We start from the raw sequence: 22,847 nt of genomic DNA, 5'->3' as shown, positions 1-22,847 counted from the left end.
AGGGAGGGGGGCAGACAGGCATCGTTTACCTCAGAAAATACCTTTAAAACACATTTCACATTAAAGTCGGAACTTTTCAAACAAGAGGTAACGGTTACCGGGTGAACGGGAAAGCAAATTAAAACTGTCGGCGGTGGAGGAGAGAGAGCCGGCGCCCGCGGCTTCTTCGGCGGCGGCCGGAGCCCAGGAGCTCAACAACCCCCCGGAGCTGGAGGAAGGTCCGAGCTCCAAGAAGCGGGGGGTCCGGCTGGAGGCTGGATTTACTCAAGGCTTGTATCTATTAACTTATTTAAATGGTACCTACTGTATGGGGGTATGGTTTACATTAAAACCGGAGGATCATGTCAGAGTGTTTGTTTATATTGAGCAGTTGTAGTTGGTAAAATACACTCCCTGGAGGAACACCTTCTATGATGCTGCATTTCTTACCTTCTGCCCTTCCCCCATTTGTTATCTCTCATCTCAATTTTACATTTTCGGTCAAATCTAATATCACATTAATCAGCCTTGGATTTCACTGTATTATTAATTAATCTGTTGGATTATTGTAAAACAAAATTAATGGTGTAATTTCGTTTATGATGTCTGAGTTTGACATTGAAGGTGCAGGTGTGAATACCAGTAAGTTGTAAAAATAAATCAAGAGCTTGTCCTTTTTTAACAAAAAAAGGAGTTTAATGATATTATTGGCACTGTCTCCTTGAGCATGAAGATTCAAGTCTGAGCAACAAACCATTTCATGCTGTCACCCAGTTTAATTCAAGTCGAAGAAAATAATTCTGGCAGGCTAAGATTTATACAACCCAAAATATGATTGATTATCTTGTGTATTCTTACCTTTAAGCCGTAACAGAAGGCATTGCGTGGCAGTTTGAGACTGAAACATGGCTGGAAAGAATGTAGATTGATGAGGAAAATCAAATGGCAGAGTTTGAGACCAAAATCTGTCAGTCTGGCTTGATTGCATGAGTGGTGGTTCTTCAAAAGCACCTTCCAAGTCATGACCTCAACCACCAAGAACAGAGAAGTGTGAACACAGGATTCCGACTGCAAGATATATCGCATTGCTTCTTTGTTATTGACCAAAATGCTGGAACTCACTCCTGAACATTGTTGCAGACCACACCATGTTTGTGAAGCAATTTAAGAGGCAGCTCAGGACCACCTTTTCAAGGTCAGTTTGGAAAGAGTTGTTGGCACAGCCAGTGATATTCGCATCTCATGAAATAGTAAGCAAAGAACCCAGGGCGTTGGAAGCTGAATTTGGCATGGATGGAGGATTGGCTAACGACCACAGTTGTGGTAAGGGGCATGTTCAGGATGGCAACTTGTAACTTGTGGTGTACCACAGGGATCAACGCTGGGGCCAACATTATTTACAATATGTATACGAATTACTTGGATAAGTAAAGTGAATGTACTTTTGCTAAGTTTGCAGAAGAGACAGTTGATGTGAAAGCAGGTGGTGAGGATGACATTAGATATCTGGAGAGGGATATAGACAGGTTAAGCAAATGAACGAAAGCTTGGCAGATGGGAAAATGAGGTCATGCAGTTTGTCAGGAGGTGAAGAACTGAATATTAAATGGAGAAAACTTTAGAATAGAGGGATTTGGAATCACATCCACGAATCTCTTCATCCAATTTCAGTAAGTAATAGGGAGGCAAATGGGAGGTTGGCCTTTTCAATAGAGTATAAATATAGGAAGGTTATAGTGAACCTATGGTAAGGTACTAGTCAGGCCGCAATTGAATACTGAGAACAGTTCAGGGCCCTTTACCTGAGGAAAGATATATTGGCATTGGAGGCAGTCCAGAGAAGGTTGACCATGATGATTTCAGAGATGGAAAGAATGTCTTACGAGAACTGAATAGGTTGGGCCTGTGCTTATTAGAAGTTATAATTAGAGGTTACCTTATTGTCACGTACAAGAGCCTGAGGAGACTTGACAGGCTAAACATGGAAAAATGGGTGAGTCTACGACTAGAGGAAGTTACCTCCAAATAAGAGATTGCATGTTTAGGACAGATAGGAATTTCTCCTGAGGGCAGTAAATCTGTGGAACTTGATACTACAGAGGGCTGTTGAGCCTGGGTTGTTATGTGCATTCTAGGCTAAGATAGATTTTTTTTAAATCAGTAAGCGAATTGAGGATTATGGGACAATGGCAGGAAGACATGGAATAAATGTTTACCAGAATAATTGTGATCTGAATAAATGGCAGAGTCAACTCAATGGGCTGAACTGAATAGTAAATAGTAATGAGGAAAAGGATACAACTGGCAATTACAGACCAGTCAGTGTTGGGAAGCCTAGAGATTGTAGGGAGTTGGTGGCATTTGGGCATTGTTACTTGATTTATCATCTGGAGTTTCAAATTGATGCTGCTATGGCCCCGATGCAATTTGAAATCAATTTATGTTTCTGGAATATAAAGCTTATCGCTGCTTTGGTGATCTTATGACGCTTGATAAGTACCTATTTTGTTCACTAATGACCTTTTTTTTAAGGAAGGAGATCTTCAGTCCTTTCCTAGTTTGGTGAATGTGTCACTCTTGATCCAAAGTCATGTAGTTGACTCTTAACTGCCCTCTGAATTGGCACTTGGTTTTTGTTGGGAGACAAAGTGTCACGTTCCATGAATGAATAAAGAAAAATATTTAGGACAAGATTGTCATTGTCACTGAGGAGAAAGTGAGGACTGCAGATGCTGGAGATCAGAGCTGAAAATGTGTTGCTGGAAAAGCACAGCAGGTCAGGCAGCATCAAAGGAGCAGGAAAATGGATGTTTCAGGCATTCCTGAAGAAGGGCTCATGCCCGAAACGTCGATTCTCCTGCTCCTTGGATGCTGCCTGACCTGCTGTGCTTTCCAGCAACATATTTTCAGCAGTTGTCAATGTCACTGTCAGTGAAGGGAAGATTGTGATCTAGTGATACTGGTTAAGTAGCCCAGAGATCTCTGTCTTCTGAGAACAAAAATTAAAATCCCATCATGGATACTAGTGGACTTTATTTTCAATGAATAAAAAGATCTGGAAGTGAGAGTTTGTCTCAGTACTGGCAACCAGGAAACGTTATTGATGAAAACAATGAATTGCAGATGTTGGAGATCAGCAACAACTGGTACAATTGCTGGGGAAACGCAGCAGGTCTGGCAGCATCTGTGGAAAGAAAACAGTTGATGTTTTGAATTCAGCCAAGCTTTGAAGGGCCACCGGACTCAAAACAGTAACACTGTCGTCTCCTCATAGATGCTGCCAGAACTGTTGCTTTTCTCCAATCATTATTGATTATTGTGAAAGTGTTCTTTTAGGGAGGGAAATCTACAATTCACAGCCCTACACACGTGTGTGCACACTCACATCATGTGACTCCAGACCTACGACAATGTGGTTGACTCTCGACGGCCTTCTAGCATGTAGCCAATTGCTCGATCCAAAGGTCATGAGAGCAAATGTTGGACATGCGAGCAACAATCACATCCCACAAAATATTTTCTTGTATATTAAAAAGCATAGGTTAATGAAGGACAGCCAAAACAAACTGCTATGGGAAAGTCATGCACAACTAACTTGATTTGCTTGTAGTTATAAATATTGTTTTAAAATCCTCTTCAGAGAGGACATAGGTTCCATCATTGTTGCAATACTGCATGCAATTCTGTGCTTTCTGCTACAGGAAGGGTGTTATGAAACTTGAAAGGGTTCAGAAAACATTTACAAGGATGCTGCCAGGGCTGGAGGGTTTGAGCTACAGGAAGAGGCTGAACAGACAGGAGCTATTTTCCTTGGAGCTTTGGAGGCTGAGGAGTGACTTTAAAGACGTTTATAAAATCATGAGGGTCATGGGTAGGGTAAATAGGCAAGGTCTTTTCCCTTAGGTGGGGGAATCCAAAATTAGAGGGCATAGGTTTAAGGTTAATGGCAAATGGAGTTTAATATAGATAGGTGTGAGGTCTTACATTTTGTATAGTCAAATCAAGGTAGGAATTTCATGGTGAATGGTAGGACCTTAAGGAGTGTAGTGGAACAGAAGGATCTTGGAGTAGAGGTTCACAGTTCTCTGAAAGTGGAGTCACAGGTAGAAATTTTTTGGCACACTGGCCTTCATCAGTCATGCATTCAGTATAAAATTAGTCGAGATAAGCACCAAATAACAACACGTACCGAAAAGCACCAAATCTGTTTCATCTGCAGTATTTCAAACCAAGAGATGTATGGGTACAGGTTCATAGCTCCTAGAAAGTGGAGTCAGGGGTAGACAGGGTGGTGAAGAAGACTTTCGGCATGTTGCTTTCATCAGTCAGAGCAATGAGTACAGGAGTTGGGATGAATTGTTGCAGCTGTCACAGATTCCACACAACAACACAAGACATGACCCTACCCTTTAATCTGTAAAGTCGCTGTGATAAATGGTGTAACCTGCTGTAGGTAGTAAATCCCTGACACTTTAAAATCAACAATCAGCAATTTATTTAAACAACTCTCGAACAAATGGACGAAACTACTAACAAACTGTATAAATCTAAAACACTTCTACAATGAAAGGGCAGTTGTCCCATATTTTTCCCCCTGGATTTGGTTCGGGTTTTAGTGAGTAGTCTGTCCAAAGCTGCTGCAGGAAGAGATTTTCCTGATTCAACAGATGTTTCTGGCTGACTCTGAAGCTTCCGGGAAAATAGTACCAGCATATTCAGCCTCTCCCTGTAGCTCAAACCTTGCAGCCCTGGCAACATCCTTCCAAACCTCTTCTGAACCCTTTCAAGTTTCACAATGTCTTAAAAAGACATCAACTTTGCTCAACTAATGTGGGAGAATTTTCTGCATGACGCGTTCTGTCTGAAAGAGCCCTCCCCTGTGCTGTGACAGAGCTACAGTGACTTTCAAAAGCCTGACAAATGCTGTCATCAGTCAAAGATTCATTGGGGGAAGCTTCTCAATCACATCTGTAAATGGAGAAAGTGTTTTTAATAATGAGACATGAATAAAGGCTGCATTAATCTTTTGTTCTGAAGATTTACTCATACATCTCAAAACAGAGCAGTCTACGGGAACAAAAGACACCGCTGCCTATTTCCTGACCAGGACTGACTTTGCACAGAAACATGGACGTTTTAAATGAATGGGGTGCCATTCGTTTTAAGATGAGGTGAACTTAAGAGGCATAGCATTGGCTTAGAAATGAGAGACCCTTGACACACACACAGCCAAAATCATCACTGCCATTATTATCAAATTAGAATTTAGGCTGGATAGGCTGGGATGTTTTTCCAGTGGAGCAGAGGAGGTTGAGAGGCAATATTTTTAAACCATGAGGGGTGGAGTTGTGTTAATGATAGCTGTCTCTTCCCTAGGGTGGGGGATTTCAAGACCAAGGACTCATTTTTATGATGAGAGGAAAAGATGGAAAAAAAGATGAGGGGCAAAATATTTACAGAGTGTAGTTCGCCTGGGGAAACAGCTACCAGTGAAAGTAGTTGACATAGGTACATTAACAACATTGAAAAGACATTTAGACAAATACATGTGTAGGAAAGCTTTAGAAAGATATGGGCTAAGTGCAGGGAAATGGGGTTAGTGTTAACAAACATTTTGGTCAGCATGGACCAGTTTTGGCTGAAGGGCCTGTCTCTGTGTAATAATATTCTATGACTTGTGTCCCTTTGTCACTCTGACAGTGTTGAGTTTCCACATGAACCAGGAGAAAGTGAGGACTGCAAATGCTGGAGATTGGAGTTGAGAGTATGGTGCTGGAAAAGCACAGCAGGTCAGGCAGCATCCAAGGAGCAGGAGAATCAATGTTTCAGGCACAAGGACGTCCAGATGAACATCACTGAATAAAATCTGATCTCATTCACCAACTCTGATGCAGAGGTGCTGTTGTTGGATCGGGTGGACAGGTCAGAAGTCACACGACACCAGGTGAGAATCCCAGTAGATTGATTTGAACCCACGAGCTTTCGGAGCACTGTTCCTTCATCAGGTGAAGTGATAAAGGAGCAGCATTGATGAAGGAGCAATGCTCCGAAAGCTTGGGATTTTAAATAAACCTGTTGGACTGTAACCTGGTGTTGTGTGACTTCTGACTTCTTCAACTGCGCATTCATGTTGAACTTGATGGGATACTTTATCCAACTCCACATATTTAAATCATATTGCTTGGAGGGGTTCATTTGAAACCTTTCAGGAGGTGAATTCAACAAGATTGAATTATTGAAAGTTACTCATTTCTAAACTTACATCAGGACTGGTAGTCATATAGATATACAGCACGGAAACAGATCCTTCAGTCCAACCAGGGAGATAGTGAGGAAAGAGATCGATCTGAGACGGGTACAGCTGAGAACAGAAGTGAGTCAAACAGTCAGGGCAGGCAGGGACAAGGTAAGAGTAATAAATTAAACTGCATTTATTTCAATGCAAGGGGCCTAACAGGGAAAGCAGATGAACTTGGCATGGTTAGGAACACGAGACTGGGATGTTGTAGCAGTTATGGAAACATGGCTCAGGGATGGGCAGGACTGGCAGCTTGATGTTCCAGGATACAAATGCAATAGAAGGGGAGGCAAGAGAGGAGATGGGTAGCATTTTTGATAAGGGGTAGCATTACAGCTGTACTGAGGGAAGATATTCCCGGAAATACATCCAAGGAAGTTAGTTGGGTGGAACTGAGAAATAAGAAAGGGATGATCACCTTATTGGGATTGTATTATAGACCCCCAATAGTCAGAGGGAAATTGAGAAACAAAGTTGCAAGGAGATCTCAGCTTTCTGTAAAAATAATAGGGTAGTTATGGTAGGGGATTTTAACTTTCCAAACATAGACTGGGACTGCCATAGTGTTAAAGATTTAGATGGAGAGTGTTAGGACAGAACTTTGTCCTCGCGTGTTCGTTTAGAGGAGAGACCACAGACACTCAATTAATTGGCACAAGCTCGCGTTTATTTCAGAACCGTGGCTGATTTCAGTGAAGTACATGCGTTCACTGGAGAAGGTGTACACGTTCTGCTGCTTTTCCAAAAGTCCGCGCCTGATATATTTTTTCACTAAGCTAATGCTACGTAATCACTCACACACATGATCTCCCGCACACAAAGTGTCTCCTGTGACAGAGCTAAATTCGGCCTTGGCAAATATCCACGAGACGGTTTCCAGTCTGGTAAACAACAGCTCAGCCACCTGTTATGGCCTTGGCAGCTACGCTGAGAAGAGCCGGCCATTGTGCTGCCTGACCTTGGCAAATATCCACGAGACAATTCCAGTCTGGTAAACAACAGTCCAGCTGTACAGGCAGTTTCGGTCAGCAGTCCAAACAACTGCTCCGCAGTGCCCCCCGATTCCCAAGCAGTAATTACAATTCTACCCTGCCTAGGCCTATTTTATATTATATATATATCCCAACACTCCCTCCCTTGGCCTCTACTGAGGCCACATCAACCCATACCGTTACAAACGCAATGTCGCGCGGCAACAGAGGACGGGTGTGTCGGCGGACGCCCCCACACATCCCTTTGGCTTCTCCGAACACGTTATCTCAACCAGGCCGACCGGTTCTAGGGAGACATCAGTTCAGGGTGAAGGGGTCCCTAAGCAGCATACCACTATAAAACAAGCAACAAGCGAAAATTAACAATTAGTAGGCAATTCTAGGTTACTTCTTTTAAAGAAAACAACTACAAAAGCTCCCTCAAAACCAACAAAACTACAAAAAAAAGTATAACTGAGTATGATAACAAATGGAAGAGAACCAGAGGAAAACACAAAGTGGATGAGTTAGGATGCCTGCAGAATGAAGGTCCGCTGTCCAAAGAACACCCAATTGTACAACCTCCCATTAAAATCGGTCGTATTATATCATGACATCCTAAACTAACTTTTAAACTACTGACATCATGTCAAATCCTTTTGTAATAGGATTAAGTCGGTTCTGGAAGCTGCCACAAAACTGGCACTTTCATCTGTCAAAAATACTGAGAATACATTGTACTGGGTCCACGATTTTCCTTCTATCAAGCTGCTTTGCAAGCCAGAAACTTGACCAGATTCCCGACACGGATACAAAAGCCAGGCATCTGTTAAAACCACATGACCACAGGCCACCATTCTGAAGGTCAATGCACGACTGTGCCTGTCTTAGGTTGTCCCTCGCTCGAGGAATCTTACCCGTCATTGGCTAAACAGTCATCTTCACTGACCAATAAAAACCCACATCCATTTCACAGCCGTCAAGGACGGACACAAGCCAGTTACCACTGCCCATCACTGTGATCAGCGGCCCTCCAGACCAATCGAAGCCATTTAGGAATACCAGATAATGGCTAGGAATCTCTTGAGTGAACAATAGTCTCTTTAGTTCTGAGGAATAGAGCACTTCACAATCTCTAACTGCAACATAAAAGCACAAATTTACCTGTTGCAAATTTGAATGGGAAAAAAAATATACAACTGGGGGGGTCTCTGGACTACAGCCCTCACTTTCTGAGGCCCGAAAGTAGAAGGATTAGAAATGAGTGACACAGTTATAAAGCAAAATCATATATTGTCCCGCGCTTCTCTCTCAGGCACAGCTCCTCCATTCCCTCTGGTTCTGATCCCGTAATCTTTCCTTGGGGTGCCCCCATCACAGGCTCCACCAGCACCGCTGCCTGGTGTGCGGGTGGGAGGTCATCCTTTCCCGTCAGGGCACGGTCAATCGTTCGTGTCACAAGCGTCCTGATACATGGTATACAACAACAACCACAGGTAATAAAGATAGCAACAGAGATGCATAAACCAAGGGCCAGCTGTCCTAGCACAGTTCCCCATCTACCGAATGTGCTATTCAGCCAATCTATGACTGGGTTTTTAATCCCCGACTGTTGCTTCAGTTCAGTGGCTAGGGCTCGGAGTTCTATCAAGGTCTGCGTGAGCTTGCCATCCGGGCCTGTGTTGTTTGATATTGAGGTACAGCACGTTTCTCCGAACAGTGCACAGACCCCCCCCTTTCTCGGCCAGTAACATGTCCAGGGCCATCCTATTCTGCAGGGTCATAAGGGAAGTCTGAGCAAGCTGCTCGTGGATCGCGTCAACCGCATCTCGGGTTACGTTGGCAAGCCTTTGGACATTATAATGGATGAGATTGATTCTATTGGTGTGTTTATTTATCGTGACGGGGAAGATGGCCACAAAAAGGGGAAAGCTCTCAAAGCCGGAGGCCACCTCGTCTATTAGTTTATACTCATCGGGGATGTTTCTGGCCTGACCGATTGCATCGATCCAGACCCCATGAGGGTTCTTTAAATCCACTATTGGGTTGATGTTTCGCCTATGTTGGGCATGGCGATCGAGTCCCCGGGGTGGCTTCTGGAAGGTGTAATCACCAGGTGCTCGTGGGGACATAAAGAGCGGGGCATTCAGGGTTACTAGGACACAACTCCCTTCCCAATTTAGAGGCAACCAATTGTACAGGATCCTACCTCCGCAGTACCACCACAGGTCCGCTCGGCTTACCGTTAATTCGGCTGCTTCACTCTTCGTGAGGAAACGGGTTCTGTTGCAGCTGGCTTTGTCAATTGTACCAACTTGATATCCTCGGGTAAGCGATCTTGTGTGGGGTCGGAGTCCAATACCACCGTCGCTCCGCATGGGTCCTTTGATACCTGTATGGAGAATCTTACAACAGGGCAAAAACCTATCCACATCAGGATCTGGCTACTGCCCCTCATTTCCAGCCTCCCATTCAGAAAAAGACCTGTTTCTTCTTACTCTTTTCCCACTTGCCAACCTGTTTTATATCCACCTCAATAAACTAGATCTATTCCTACATTCTTTAACTTTACGCATTAATCCCTTATTGAGACTTTGTTAAAAGTCTTCTGAAATTCCAAATAAACCACCTCCACTGGCTCCCTTTCAGTAACTATTATTTACATCCTCAAAACATTCCAGTAAATTTGTCAAGCTTGACTTCCCTTTCATAAATCTATGCTGACTGTCTCCAATTCTGCTAATGGTTTCTAAATGCTCAGCTATTCAAGCTATGGATGATCCATTTACTCTGTAATCCCATGTATTTTAGGAGACAGATAGAAAAGTACAGCACAGAAGATTTCCCTCCTTGCTGATCAAGAATCTATATTTAACACCACATTTTAGCAGAACAGTTCCAAAGATTCCCAATTCTCCATAAGGAAGAAAAATTGTTCTAATCTGTGGCCTTTGAAACAGAGACTCTGAATTTAAGATTATCCCACCAGATGAAACTTCAAACCACTCAACATCTTAATTTTCGATTAATAACCACTCACTCTGCAAAGCTCCTGCAGATACATACAAAGCCTGTTCTCAAAAGACAACCCATCCCTTCCAAATGCTCTCTGAACACATACACCCGTTCTTAAATAGAGGTGCCTAACATTGTGCCGTGTTCCAGATATGGTCTCCATAAATGCCCTCTTTTACTGAAGCATAGTCTCTTACTCACTTTCTTCTAATACATTTTGATCCTTTAGCCCTATCTAAGTCCTTCTTGAAAAACATTCAATGTTTTAGACTTAACCACCTTCTGTGGCATAGAATTGTATGGACTCGCCACTCTCTGGGTGAAGAAATGTTTCCTCATCTCAGTTTTAAATGGCCTAACCCCTATCCTAAGCCTGTGACCCATGGGCTCTCCTGAACATAACTTCCCTTTCAAATACAGTTTTTTCCATGGTTTTTCTCCACAAGTGTTCTCATCACTATCCTTTTTAAGAGTTTTGACAGATCATAATTTCATTTTCCTCTGCAACAGCACAGTGAAAATATTTAATGATAATAAAAAAAGTACTGGTGATGTTTAAGTAAAAAATGACCACTTTCACCTTTAGATTACCTCATCTGTTTTTTGACTATGCTTTTATTCCTTAGAATACTTCATTGTAATCTTGATTTTAACATTCCAAATGCAACTTTCTAATTCCTTTTTTCGTCTGATGCTTTTGCTTTAATCAATTTATTCTTGAAAGCTCAAACCTAAATGTATTTTCTTCAGTCAGACTATATTACCTTGCTCTCTGTTCAACTGGTTTTAAAACATTCTCCACGGTTATCTCACTATTCAAACTGTTTCTTTTAAATGTTGCCACTAAAATAAACATCCTGTTGCCTTTATCTTTCAGACTCTATCTTTTTTGATCTGAACCTAATTTGGTCATTACTATCATGTGTTAAGAGTTGAACCTTCAACCTTCAAGTCATTCACTTTTCTGTTTAACCACCTAGAACCAAAACTGGAAACGTTCCTGGTCAGACATGCAAACTGCTGATTAACAACCAGTCCAGGATGAGCCCCAAAGCCCTTTCTCATCTGTTGTCTATACAATTAACGTGTGCATTATCATGATTCTGTTCCTACTTCAAACATCTCTGAACATTAGAACATAGAACATCGAAAAATACAGTGCCGTACAGGCCCTTAAACATCCTCAATTATAGCGTATTTTATTATAGTACTTAGTTCCAACACATCAAAACTGGCTGCACACCCAACTGAACTGTTCAAACAAACTAACAATTTTCTTCTTTAGATACAAATCCACCTTTCTGTGATGACCCAGCAGAATTTATCAGGATGCAAACAAGCTTAAGGCTGTTGTCTCAAGGTTAATTCCAACTTATCCTGCTTAATGTCTAAGCCTATAAAGTTTCCCAAAGCCTGACTTCCAATGTTAAAATTGACTTTAAACATAGCTATAATAATTAAGAAATATTGCAATGTTCCTAGCTTCCCATATCCTCAAACACCAATTTATCAATTCATGCTTGACTAACTTTAAAGCCTGTTCCTAACTTGTAAACATATTTATATATTTACTTCCATTTATTCAGTATTTAATATTTAAAATGTAAAAGTCATACAGTTCCCAATTTTGAAATCCACTGTAATCACCCAGATTTATTACCCTAATTTAGATCCAAAATTAGTTTTCTTAAGTACTCCTGACCAATCATTTCTTAATTACAATACTTTAGGTCGTAAAATAATCAGAGCTGTCTTACAATAATTTGTCAATTCAAGTTAAAAAAAACTTCTAATGCATGAACAATGGCCGAATCCAAGGTCACAGATAATAACCATGGAAGTTTTCGTTTTTACAACAACCTACTGTTGAACTGAAACTTCAACTGTCCTTCATATATTGCTTTTATGTAAAGATAAAAGAGATTAGTTAGAAAAGGATAGTTAGGCAGTCATGACTTGTAAAAGAACAGAAGTTATCAACCTTAAAAAAATCATGTTAAGTTTCCATAAAAATCACATTTAAAACAGTCCTGGAACTCAAGCTCTAAGAAGAAAACCCAAGCATTCAATCACCAACAAACAAGTGCATTTAAACCAGATCACAAAGGGTTAAAGTTTCTGCAGGCTGTACAGATTTTTCACTCTCGCTCTCTTTCACACAGACACACTGTCCGTTATGCTCGCAGCACTCGCTCTCTCTCTCTCTCTTTGGGTCGGCCCCTCACTCTCTGTCTTTTCGCACACAGACCCTCACACACACACACAGACTCTTTCTCTCACACATTGACATACAAATTCAGATATTAAGTTCCTCCATCTGACCCCCTCCCTGTCGGGATCCGCCCTAGAACAGTACGTCTTTCAAAACCTGACCTTCGCTTGGCAGATCTCTCTTCTTAACAACTGGTCTACGCTACCAGTTTTACGCTACGGAGCCCTTGTTACCTCCAAGTTTTTATGCTACGGAGCCCTTGTTATCTCCAAGTTTTACGCTACTTTAGATTTTAAAAAATGACTTACCAGCCAGGATTCTGCGCCTCTGTGGCCAAGTTAAATTAATTTGGGTTGGTGAGGATCGGAAAGCAGACAAGAACTAACTCAAAAGTTAACTACTGGAAGCCTTAGATGTAACAGGCGCTTCCTCACCTTAAAATTTTCGGCCGAAAAAATTGTCTGCCCACTGACCTGCCAACCTGCAGTCTCTTCCTCCCCCGTTCAGGGTCACCAGATGTTAAACTCCGAGCCTTAGCCACTGAATTGAAGCATCAGTCGGGGGTTAAAAACCCAGTCATAGATTGGCTGAATAACACATTCGGTAGATGGGGAAATATGCTGGGACAGCTGGCCCTTGGTTTATGCATCTCTGTTGCTATCTTTATTACCTATGGTTGTTGTTGTATACCATGTATCAGGACGCTTGTGACACGAACGATTGACCGTGCCCTGACGGGAAAGGATGATCCCCCACCCGCATACCAGGCAGCGGTGCTGGAGGAGCCTGTGATGGGGGCACCCCAGAGAAAGATTACGGGATCGAAACCAGAGGAGATGGAGGAGCTATGCCCGAGAGAGAAACGCGGGACAATATATGATTTTACTTTATAACTGTATCTCTCATTTCTGATCCTTCCCCTTTAAGGCCTCAGAAAGTGAGGGCTGTGGTCCAAAGACCCCCGAGTTGTGTATTTTTTTCTTCCGCGTTCAAATTTGCAACAAGTAAATTTGTGCTTTTATGCTGCAGTTAGAGATTGTAAAGTGCTATATGCCTCAAGACTCAAGAAACTATTGTTCACCCAAGAGATTCCTAGCCATCATCTGCTATTCCTAAATGGCTTCGATTGGTCTCGAGTGTCATTGATCGCAGTCCTAACAGGCCGAAGGGCCTGTTTCCACACCGTCAGTAATCTAACCTAACCTAACAAGTGAAAACACACTGGATTTTAAGACCAAGCAGCATATTTGTCAATTCCGTGCACAACTTGCTTGCTGTCGGTCACCGGGCTGGGATTTGTCAGAGCAGAGATTTGCAAGGTGATGGAAGGTTTGCTTTTCGGTTGGAGGGAGGGAAGGCTGCTTAGCACTTGTATTTTTAAAAGACTTTTGTTGTGAATCCAGTGGGATGGGTTTCATTTTCTCTCGAACAGAAGACTCTTAGTACAAAATGTTTTCTGGATGCTGTTCTAGACATAACAGCAGCATCTTAAGACCTGCCCAAGTGTGCCAGGATACCAGATCAACAATGAACTGAACTTATTCTGGCGTGTAAACTCCAATCATTATTGATCATCGGTAACTAATCCCTCCAAAACGTGAACCTCGACACAAATATCAATTCTTAATTCCTTCATCTACACACATGCATTGGGTTAATTAAATGGTTAAGCGTTTAAGACTTCACTAGTGACGTGATAAGCATTTCAGAATGTTTACACAAATTCCTTTATAATTATTGCATAATTTTGCGTTTTAATAAAACAAGCCCTGGGGCTGCTATAATTCAGAACTGGGTGAAACAGTTGAATTCATGTTGTGATCCAGGCGACTGTGGCCTAGAAAGAAGCAGTACATTCCTATCACAGCAGTCAGTGTTTATAAAGACATTAAACAAAATAAACACTAACTTTAAAAATGATGTTAATATGTACGTTATGCTTTCTGGTTTAATTCTGACTATACTTAAAGTTTCTCTGATAAAGACATGTCTAAGCTTAAAGTTGTTCAGTTTTATAGGGTCATAAGTTGTTAAACAGAAGTCTCTTCAGCTCCAACCTCTCTCAAAAGAGGTAAAATCTCCATTTCCCAGCTCTTCACTATGGATGCACGTTCCGACGAGTTCAAGCTAACCTGTTGGTTATTTTCTTTTGCAAGATGATATGTAACATCTCCTGTTGACTCTTCCGCTCGTTTCAAAGCAGGCAAACGTTCGACTCCTTTAAAACGATTTAAACTGACACTGGCATTCCTGTTGAAGGGCTTCTGCCCAAACCGTCGATTCTCTGGCTCCTTGGACGCTGGCTGACCTGCTGCGCTTTTCCACCTTGACACTGGATTTCCGCACGGTCAACGACGATATTGCCGTTGTACTCTGCGCACCAGTTATATGTCCGCTGATTTCTCTCTGCCGGCTGCGAACACTGTAAATTGTGACCAAAAACCTTTCCCCCAACAAACACACACAGATAAACTGAAACCAAAAGATCTTCCTGAAGTCTTTGTGACGACGCAACGTTTATTGATGCTTAACTAGTGCGTTTTGCAAAACAGGAGTCTGTCCCTTTTCAGGCTATCCTAGCTCCGTAACAATTTACTGAAAAAAAATCAAAACATCTCTGAATTCTGTCCGGAGTGGATTTCAGTACCAGCCAAAAGGCAAATCAAAACCAGGATGTACAGCACGGAAACAGACCCTTCGGTCCAACCGGTCCATACCGACCAGATATCCCAACCCAATATAGTCCCACCTGCCAGCACCCGGCCCATCTCCCTCCAAACCCTTCCTATTCATATACCCATCCAAATGCCTCTTAAATGTTGTAATTGTACCAGCCTCCACCACTTCCTCTGGCAGCTCATTCCATACACACACCACCTTCTGTATGAAAAAGTTGCCCTGTAGGTCTCTTTTATATCTTCCCCTCTCACCCTAAACCTATGCCCTCTAGTTCTGGATTCCCCAACCCCAGGGAAAAGACTTTGCCTATTTATCCTATCCATGCCAGTCATAATTTTGTAAACCTCTATAACGTCATCCCTCAGCCTCCGACGCTCCAGGGAAAACAGCCCCAGCCTGTTCAGCCTCTCCCTGTAGCTCAGATCCTCCAACCCTGGCAACATCCTTGTAAATCTTTTCTGAACCCTTCCAAGTTTGGCAACAGCGGGGAGACCCAGAAATGGAAAAGACTGAAGGGGGAAGTCAGCGGTAAATCTTTTGAAGAGGTTACAAAGGAGAGACCTCTGTCTGCAGCGGGAATGACCCCCACAGTAGCAGGTCGAGGTGGACGGCATTTAAGGAGAAGCTGGATACAGACGTCAGGGAGAAAGGAACTGAAGGGAATGCTGCTGTAAGGGAAATCAAGTGTGAGCAAGTGAAGGGGAGGTGCGTAGAGGCTCACATGGGTCAGAAATACTGAGAGAGACCAGTTGAGCTGAAGGACCTGACTGGAGACTCAATGGGACAGAGAGTGAAATCTTGGATCCACCTGCAAGAGAAGGAGAAACACGTGATTTACCTTCCAGGATTAAGCAAGCCCCGCAGATTCTGCAGATCACTTTATTGGTCAGAGCACTGAGTATAGGGGTTGGGGTCTGGACAGGACGTTGGTTAGGCCACTTTTGGAATACACAGGAACCTCGATTATCCAAAGGACACATGCAGGGTGTATTTCCGTCGCTTGACGATTAGATCCCTTCCAGTGAGGAAACAGGCCCAACCAGTCCACACTGACCCTCCGAAGAGTAACCCACCCAGACCCATTTCCCTCTGACTAATGTAACTAACACTACGGGCAATTTAGCATGGCCAATTCACCCTGACCTGCACATCTTTGGACTGTGGGACGGAACCGGAGCACTAGGAGGAAACCCACGCAGACGCAGGGAGAATGTGCAAACTCCACACAGTCTGTCGCCTGAGGCAGGAATGAAACCCGGGTCCCTGGTACTGTGAGGTAGCAGCACTAACCACTGAGCCACCGTGCTGGTTCATCTAATTCTGGATAATCGAAGTTCCTCTGTATTATGCGCACTTCTGGTCTATCAGAAGGATGTTCCCCCGTGTGGACCCACTGGTGGATCTGGAGGCCGGATGAGTGGGGGAAGCCCTTGCCACAGACGGAGCAGGTGAAGGCGTCCTCGCCGGTGTGCACCAGCTGGTGCCGCAGCAGGGTGGATGAGTGAGAGAAGCCCTTGCCGCAGACGGAGCAGGTGAAGGACGCTCCGCGGTGTGGACCTGCTGGTGCCGCAGCAGGGTGGACGAGTAAGGGAAGCCCTTGCCGCATATGGAGCAGGTGAAGGGCCGCTCCCCGGTGTGGACCCGCTGGTGATTGTGCAGGCTGGACGAGTGAGAGAAGCTCTTGCCACAGACGGAGCAGCTGAATGGCCTCTCCCCGGTGTGGACCCGCTGGTGGGTCAGCAGGTGCGACGAGCGGGTGAAGCCCTTGCCGCAGACGGTGCAGGTGAAGGGCCGCTCCCCGGTGTGGACCTGCCGGTGCTTGAGCAGGGTGGACGAGTGAGAGAAGCCCTTGCCGCACACCGAGCAGGTGAAGGGCCGCTCCCTGGTGTGGACCCGCCAGTGCATGAGCAGGCTGGACGATTCGCTGAAGTCCTTCCCGCACTCGGAGCAAGCAAACGGCCTCTCCCCGGTGTGGAGCCGCTGGTGGGTCAGCAGGTGGGGCAACTGGGTGAAGCCCTTGCCGCAGACGGAGCAGGTGAAGGGCCGCTCCCCGGTGTGGACACGGCGGTGGATCTCCAGCATGGAGGGGTAGCGGAATCCTTTCCCGCAATCCCCACACTTCCACGGTTTCTCCATGGCGCGCGGAATGCCTCCTGAGACTTCCTTTCCCCACAGTGGGCAAACTGGCTCAGGCACGTGCCCCTGTGGTTCAGGTAAAGATGATACTTTAAGAGCCTACTGAAGCAGACAAAAACGTTCAAAGAATTTGCCCCTTCTGGACTGAAAGAGGGACGTCTCTCCTGTCCCACGAATCAAGGGGCTCTGTCAGACCTTCACATGGTACTCAGTTGGGGAGCTCTATCTGCAAAGCTGCTCTTCTCATATCCTGTGAAAAGGGGATTACAAAAGTCATTGCTGCCTGCACATGACAGGAATTCAGAACAGATCATTCTAGTTTCTGTAGAACTTCCCTAAAACAACCAAGTTACAATATGCAGATGCCAGTGTTGGGCTGGGGTGTACAAACATAAAAAAAATCACACATCACCAGGTTGTAGTCCATTAGATTTGTTTAGAAGTTCGAGCTTTCAGAGCTCTGCACCTTCATCAGGTAGCTAGTAAAACCTCCAGGCGAAAAAGACAGCAGATGCTGGAGATCAGTGTGGTGCTGGAAAAGCACAGCAGGTCAGGCAGCATCCGAGGAGCAGGGAAAAAAATAAAAAAAAATCGACATTTCGGGCAAAAGCCCTTCATCAGGAATGAGGAAAGAATGAGGACACTTTCCTCATTCCTGAAGACGGGCTCATGCCCGAAACCTCGATTCTCCTGTTCCTTGGATGCTGCCTGACCTGCTGAGCTTTTCCAGCAACACATTTCCAGCTCTGATCTCCAGCATCTGCAGACCTCATTTTCTCCTATAACCTAGAGTTGTGTGATTTTTAACTTTAAAAAGTGTTGCAAATCTCCACCCCCCCCCCTCTCTCTCTCACACACACACACACACACACACTTTTCTTCAATTCTCACTCTGCTGTTTCTGATATTACCCATCCCCCAGTATTGTCCAGAAAGGGACTTATTACCTAAAAAAGCTGTAAAACTCCATCCCACACACTCTTTAACACTTGCTGTACCTAATATTTCCCCCCCGCCCATGCTCCAGCAGGGTCTGACTGATGCTCATTGACTGAGCCACACTCACCTCTTCCTGGACACAGCGACCCTCCAAACCAACACAACATCAGCTCCCCATAACCCTCCCGCAACGGCGCATGTGCAGGAGCATCCGGTCACGTGAATCGAGGGACCGCCGTCGTCACAAAGGCCGCGCGTTCATTGGACGGAGCACAAGTCCGTGTGGCGGCGCTGGTCTTTGTTACGCCCACGTGACCTCCCTCCTCCTCCACCCCCCACGCTCCCCTCCCTTCACCTCGACACGGGGAGGCATGACCAATGGGAAGCTTTGGAGGACCGGAAGGAAGGCTGGTCCTCCTACCAAAGCATCCCCTCATTGTCTGAATGCGGAAGTTGGATCATGAGCTCCTGCTGCTCTCTCTCTCTGAATGAAGATTGAGTGTTACCCCAGACTGCACCACCCTCTCTTCTCACCCCTCCTAATCCATTTCTTTCCTCATTTTGGGATTAAACTGTTGGTTTGTAGGAAGTGAAGTGAAAGGAGGTGAACTCAGGAAAGGTGGATATGCTGGATGCATTGGTCTAGATCGCTGTCTCTGTCTCTCTGTGTCTGTCTTTGTTCCTCTGTGTCTGTGTCTCTCTCTCTCGTGTCCTTCATCAGGAATTGCGGAGGGGGAGGGGTGGAAAGGGTGCTGAGAGATAAATAGGAAGGTGGGAGTGGGGCTGGGGGTAAGGTAGATGCAGGTTGGGGGTGGTGGTGATGGCAACAGGGTGGAGCAGATTGGTGGGAAGGAAGGTGGACAGGTGAGACAGTTCAAGAGGGTGGTGCTGAGTTGGAGGGTTGGAGCTGGGGTGGGAGGGGGGAGGGAATGTGAGGAAACTGATGATATCGATGTTGATGCCATGTGGTTTCAGGGTCCTAGGCCACCTGATACCTGGAGGAAGAATGCCTCTGCATTGGGACCCTCCAACCATACAGGATCAATATTGATTTCACCAGTTTCCTCATTCTCCCCTCCCCCCCCCCCCCATCCCAGATACAACCCTCGAACTTGGGACTGCTCTTTTGAACTGTCCCACCTGTCCATCTGCCTTCCCATCTATCTGCTCCACCCTCCTCTCTGACCTGTCACCTTCTTCCCCTGCTTTCATCTACCCATAGCATTCTCAGCTCCCTTCCCCCAGTCCCACCTCCCTCCCATTTATCTCTCAGTCCCTTTGGGCCCACCCCACATTCCTAATCAAGGGGTTATGCCAAAAACGTCAAACCTCCTGCTCCTCAGATGCTGGCTGACCTGCTGTACTCTTGCAGCACCAGACATTTTGGTGCTTATTTGTCTGGATGTTCTGATGTGACTCATTCCCAGATGTGAAGTCACATTTGAGAAAAACTCCTTCATGGAATGTGGGCTTTCTTTTTGGCAAGGCCAACAATGTTTTTGTCACTAACTGCCCTTCAGACAAGAGGATTGCCAGACTTTAGGGGGCATTTTAAAAGTCAAGCACGTGAGCCGTCATATGCAGGCAGCACCAAGTTAACGCTGACGGATTTCCTTCCCTGAAGAGCGTTATTGAATCAAATGGGTTTTCAGAAAAGTTTCATTTTCTCAATGACTGAGACTAGTTTTCAATTCAGATTTTTAAAAAAATTTAAATTTAATTTCCCCAATGTTTGTTTTTACTGGTATTTGAACCCATGAGCCCAGATTATTTGCCTGGGGCCTCTGGATTGCTGGTCCAGTGTTGTTGTTATAACATCACTGACTCACCTGGACAGCATTGAGAGTCATACAGATGTATAGCACACAGAGACCCTATGTGCAACTGGTGCATGCCGAGCACATAGCCAAAATTGATCTAGTCCGATGTGCCAGCACGTCCCTCCAAACCCTTCCCATTCATATTCCCATCCAGATGCCTTTCAAATGTTGCAATTGTCCCAGCCTCCACCACTTCCTCTGGCAGCTCATTCCATACACGCACCACCCTCTGACTGACAAAGTTGCCCCTTAGGTCCTTTTTATGTCTTTTCCCCTCTCACCTCTAGTTCTGGACTCTCCCACCCCAGGGAAAAGACCTTGTCTATTCACCCTATCCATGCCCCTCATCATTTTATAAACCTCAATAAAGGTCACCCCTCAGCCTCCGATGCTCCAGGGAAAACAGCCCCAGCTTATTTAGCCACTCCCTATAGCTCAAACCCTGGCAACATCTTTGTAAACATTTTCTGAACCCTTTCAAGTTTCGTTTAACTGTACAGTAAAAATCATACTGGACTTGGATATATCTCGTGTTACTGTGCAATATGTATTTATGTATGGTTGTATAAATTTGATTTATAATTTATTTCTAGTTATATCATAGAGTGTTGTAGCCATGTTGTGTGTTCAAAGTTTGGGAGAAGATAGTAGTGTTATGGATGCGGATCATTAGCTGTTTTCCTGTTTGTCCTATGTAGTGTTTTGTGCAGTCCTTATTGTGTACAAAATTCCATGCAAGGACTGCACAAAACACTACATAGGACAAACAGGAAGACAGCTAACGATCCGCATCCATGAATACCAACTAGCCACGAAACGACACGACCAGCTATCCTTGGTAGCCATACACGCAGATGACAATCAACATGAATTCGACTGGGACAACACTAGTATTATAGGACAAGCCAAACCGAGAACAGCCAGGGAATTCCTAGAGGCATGGCACTCATCCACAGATTCAATCAATAAGCACATCGACCTCGACCCAATATACCGACCACTGCAGCGGACAGCTGGAACTGACAACCGGAAGTGGGCAGAGACAAACCACTATAAATGCCGGAGGAAAGATCACAGAAGCGCTTCACAGGAGGCTCCCAAGCACTGAGGATGTCACCTAGACAGGGGACGAAGCGTCTGCAATACAAACTCCCAGTTCAGCGAACAGAACCACAACATGTCATGTATTTCCACTCATACCCGTTACAGGACAGGAGAATACTGGGCTCAATGCTGACTCTGTGGATGAATCTAGTCAGACTCATTCCTCTCTATATCCAGAGAGTCCTGTAAGTGTATTCCTCTATAGGGTCCCTCCAGTCTCACTTGGGTATTGAGCGACTCCACTACAGTCATCCTCAGAGCGAGCATGTTCTAGGTCTTGTTACCAAAGCAAAGTTCTTGCTCTGATTCTCTTTCCCCCCCCCCCCCCCCCCCCAACATCTTGGTCTGTCAATATGGTAGAAAGAGAGGTGGGGGGGCAGATAACTAGGTTAGCAAACTGCATGAGGGTGGCATGATGGCTCAGTAGGTAGCACCGATGCCTCAGTGCCAGGGACCTGGGTTCAATTCCAGCCTCGGGCGACTCTCCGTGTGGGTTTCCCCCGAGTGCTCCGGTTTCCTCCCACAGTCCAACCTTGTGCAGGTGAGGGTGGGTTGGCCGTGCTAAATTGCCCAGAGTGTTCAGGGATGTGTAGCTTAGGTGCACGTGTCAGGGGTAAATATAGGGGAATGGGTCTGGGTAGGATACTCATCACAGGGTCGGTCTGGACTTGTTGGGCCGAAGGGCCTGTTTCCACACTGTAGGGGTTCTAATTCTTAACTTTTCTTGGAGCTAGATCTGTCAAATGTCAGGAATCAGAAAAATTGGGAGGGAGCGTATTAGGTACGGCAGTAGGGAGAGTGTGTGGGATGGAGACTCACAGGTGTTGGGTTATGGGCGTGGAATGAATATTCCGTGAAATCGATCTGTTAAACTCTGAGATTCTACGTGATACTGACAGCGATGACTTTCTAATTGACAGGCTTTCACAGGAGGATTTACCTGCATATCTTGAACTAATTGCCTCAGCCAGCTTGACTCATTGGGACTGGAATTTTATCCATCTTTTGAGTGGAGAAGGAGGATTGTCCCGCCTGCTTCCAGAGATCTGACTGGTAAAGCACTGAGATGCCGCTGTTCGAGGGTGGAGGGAGCTTTACCGGAGCGGAGAGTTAGCCAGCCGGCCACCCGCAGCAGAGTGGGACGTCAGAGGGAGCGTCGAACCTGGAGGGAGCCCGCGCCGTGGGGAAACCGTGGAAGTGTGGGGAATGCGGGAAGGGGTTTCGAGTCCCCTCTGAGCTGGAGATCCACCGGCGCGGTCACACCGGGGAGAGGCCGTTCTCCTGCCCCGAGTCCGGGAAGGCCTTCATTGGGTCCTCCAAGCTGCTGAGGCACCGGCGGGTCCACACCGGGGACAGGCCGTACCCCTGCCCCGAGTGTGGCAAGGCCCTTCACCCAGCTGTCCCACCTGCAGACGCACCGGCGCCTCCACACACCAGGGAGAGGCCTCTCACCTGCCCCGGGGGCGGCAAGGCCTTCAATCGATCGCCGACCCTGCGGACGCACAGGCGCCTTCCCAACGTGACCGCACGGAGTTGAAGTCTGCAGCGAATCCCACCCAGGACTGGGGGGGGATCGTGCCCGTGGGGGGGATTGTGCCCCGTTCGAAGACAGTGGGTGAAGCGGGAAGGGAGCGAGGCTTCCTTTCTACCGGACTGGCCGCTCTCGCTCCCTTTGCTTCCCGTGGGACCGATGC

At 45.5% G+C, this 22,847-nt stretch overlaps 2 protein-coding genes across 3 annotated transcripts in view; one reads left to right on the top strand and one right to left on the bottom strand.

Annotated features, from left to right (window-relative positions):
- LOC132807622 (zinc finger protein 420-like) overlaps positions 1 to 22,847 on the top strand; it is a 42,941-nt gene that overhangs the window by 12,887 nt on the left and 7,207 nt on the right. Inside the window, exons 3-5 of the mRNA XM_060821677.1 lie at positions 115 to 296; positions 7,115 to 7,268; positions 14,735 to 14,843. Coding sequence (XP_060677660.1) covers positions 115 to 296; positions 7,115 to 7,268; positions 14,735 to 14,843 — 445 coding nt within the window. The remainder of the gene's footprint in view (positions 1 to 114; positions 297 to 7,114; positions 7,269 to 14,734; positions 14,844 to 22,847) is intronic.
- On the bottom strand, positions 14,179 to 18,709 carry LOC132807606 (gastrula zinc finger protein XlCGF49.1-like). 2 transcript variants are annotated; one of them, XR_009641976.1, is made up of 3 exons: positions 18,357 to 18,709; positions 16,445 to 17,540; positions 14,179 to 15,962 (listed from the first exon to the last, which is right to left on the bottom strand). XR_009641976.1 is itself a non-coding variant. In XM_060821660.1 (2 exons), exon 2 carries the CDS (start codon positions 17,288 to 17,290, stop codon positions 16,499 to 16,501), a length of 792 nt encoding a protein of 263 aa, XP_060677643.1. In that variant the 5' UTR covers positions 17,291 to 17,540; positions 18,357 to 18,709; the 3' UTR covers positions 14,179 to 16,498. The 2 variants fall into 2 exon arrangements, 1 of the variants encoding a protein (XP_060677643.1); XM_060821660.1 differs by having other exon boundaries at positions 14,179 to 17,540.

Source organism: Hemiscyllium ocellatum (assembly GCF_020745735.1).
Source record: "Hemiscyllium ocellatum isolate sHemOce1 chromosome 27 unlocalized genomic scaffold, sHemOce1.pat.X.cur. SUPER_27_unloc_19, whole genome shotgun sequence".
Classification (NCBI taxonomy): Eukaryota; Metazoa; Chordata; class Chondrichthyes; order Orectolobiformes; family Hemiscylliidae; genus Hemiscyllium; species Hemiscyllium ocellatum.
This window is presented reverse-complemented; position numbering and strand designations above follow the sequence as displayed.

Bases quoted from the DNA above. Each gene is read 5' to 3' on its own strand.
- LOC132807606 (XM_060821660.1), bottom strand. From the start codon at position 17,290: ATGGAGAAACCGTGGAAGTGTGGGGATTGCGGGAAAGGATTCCGCTAC.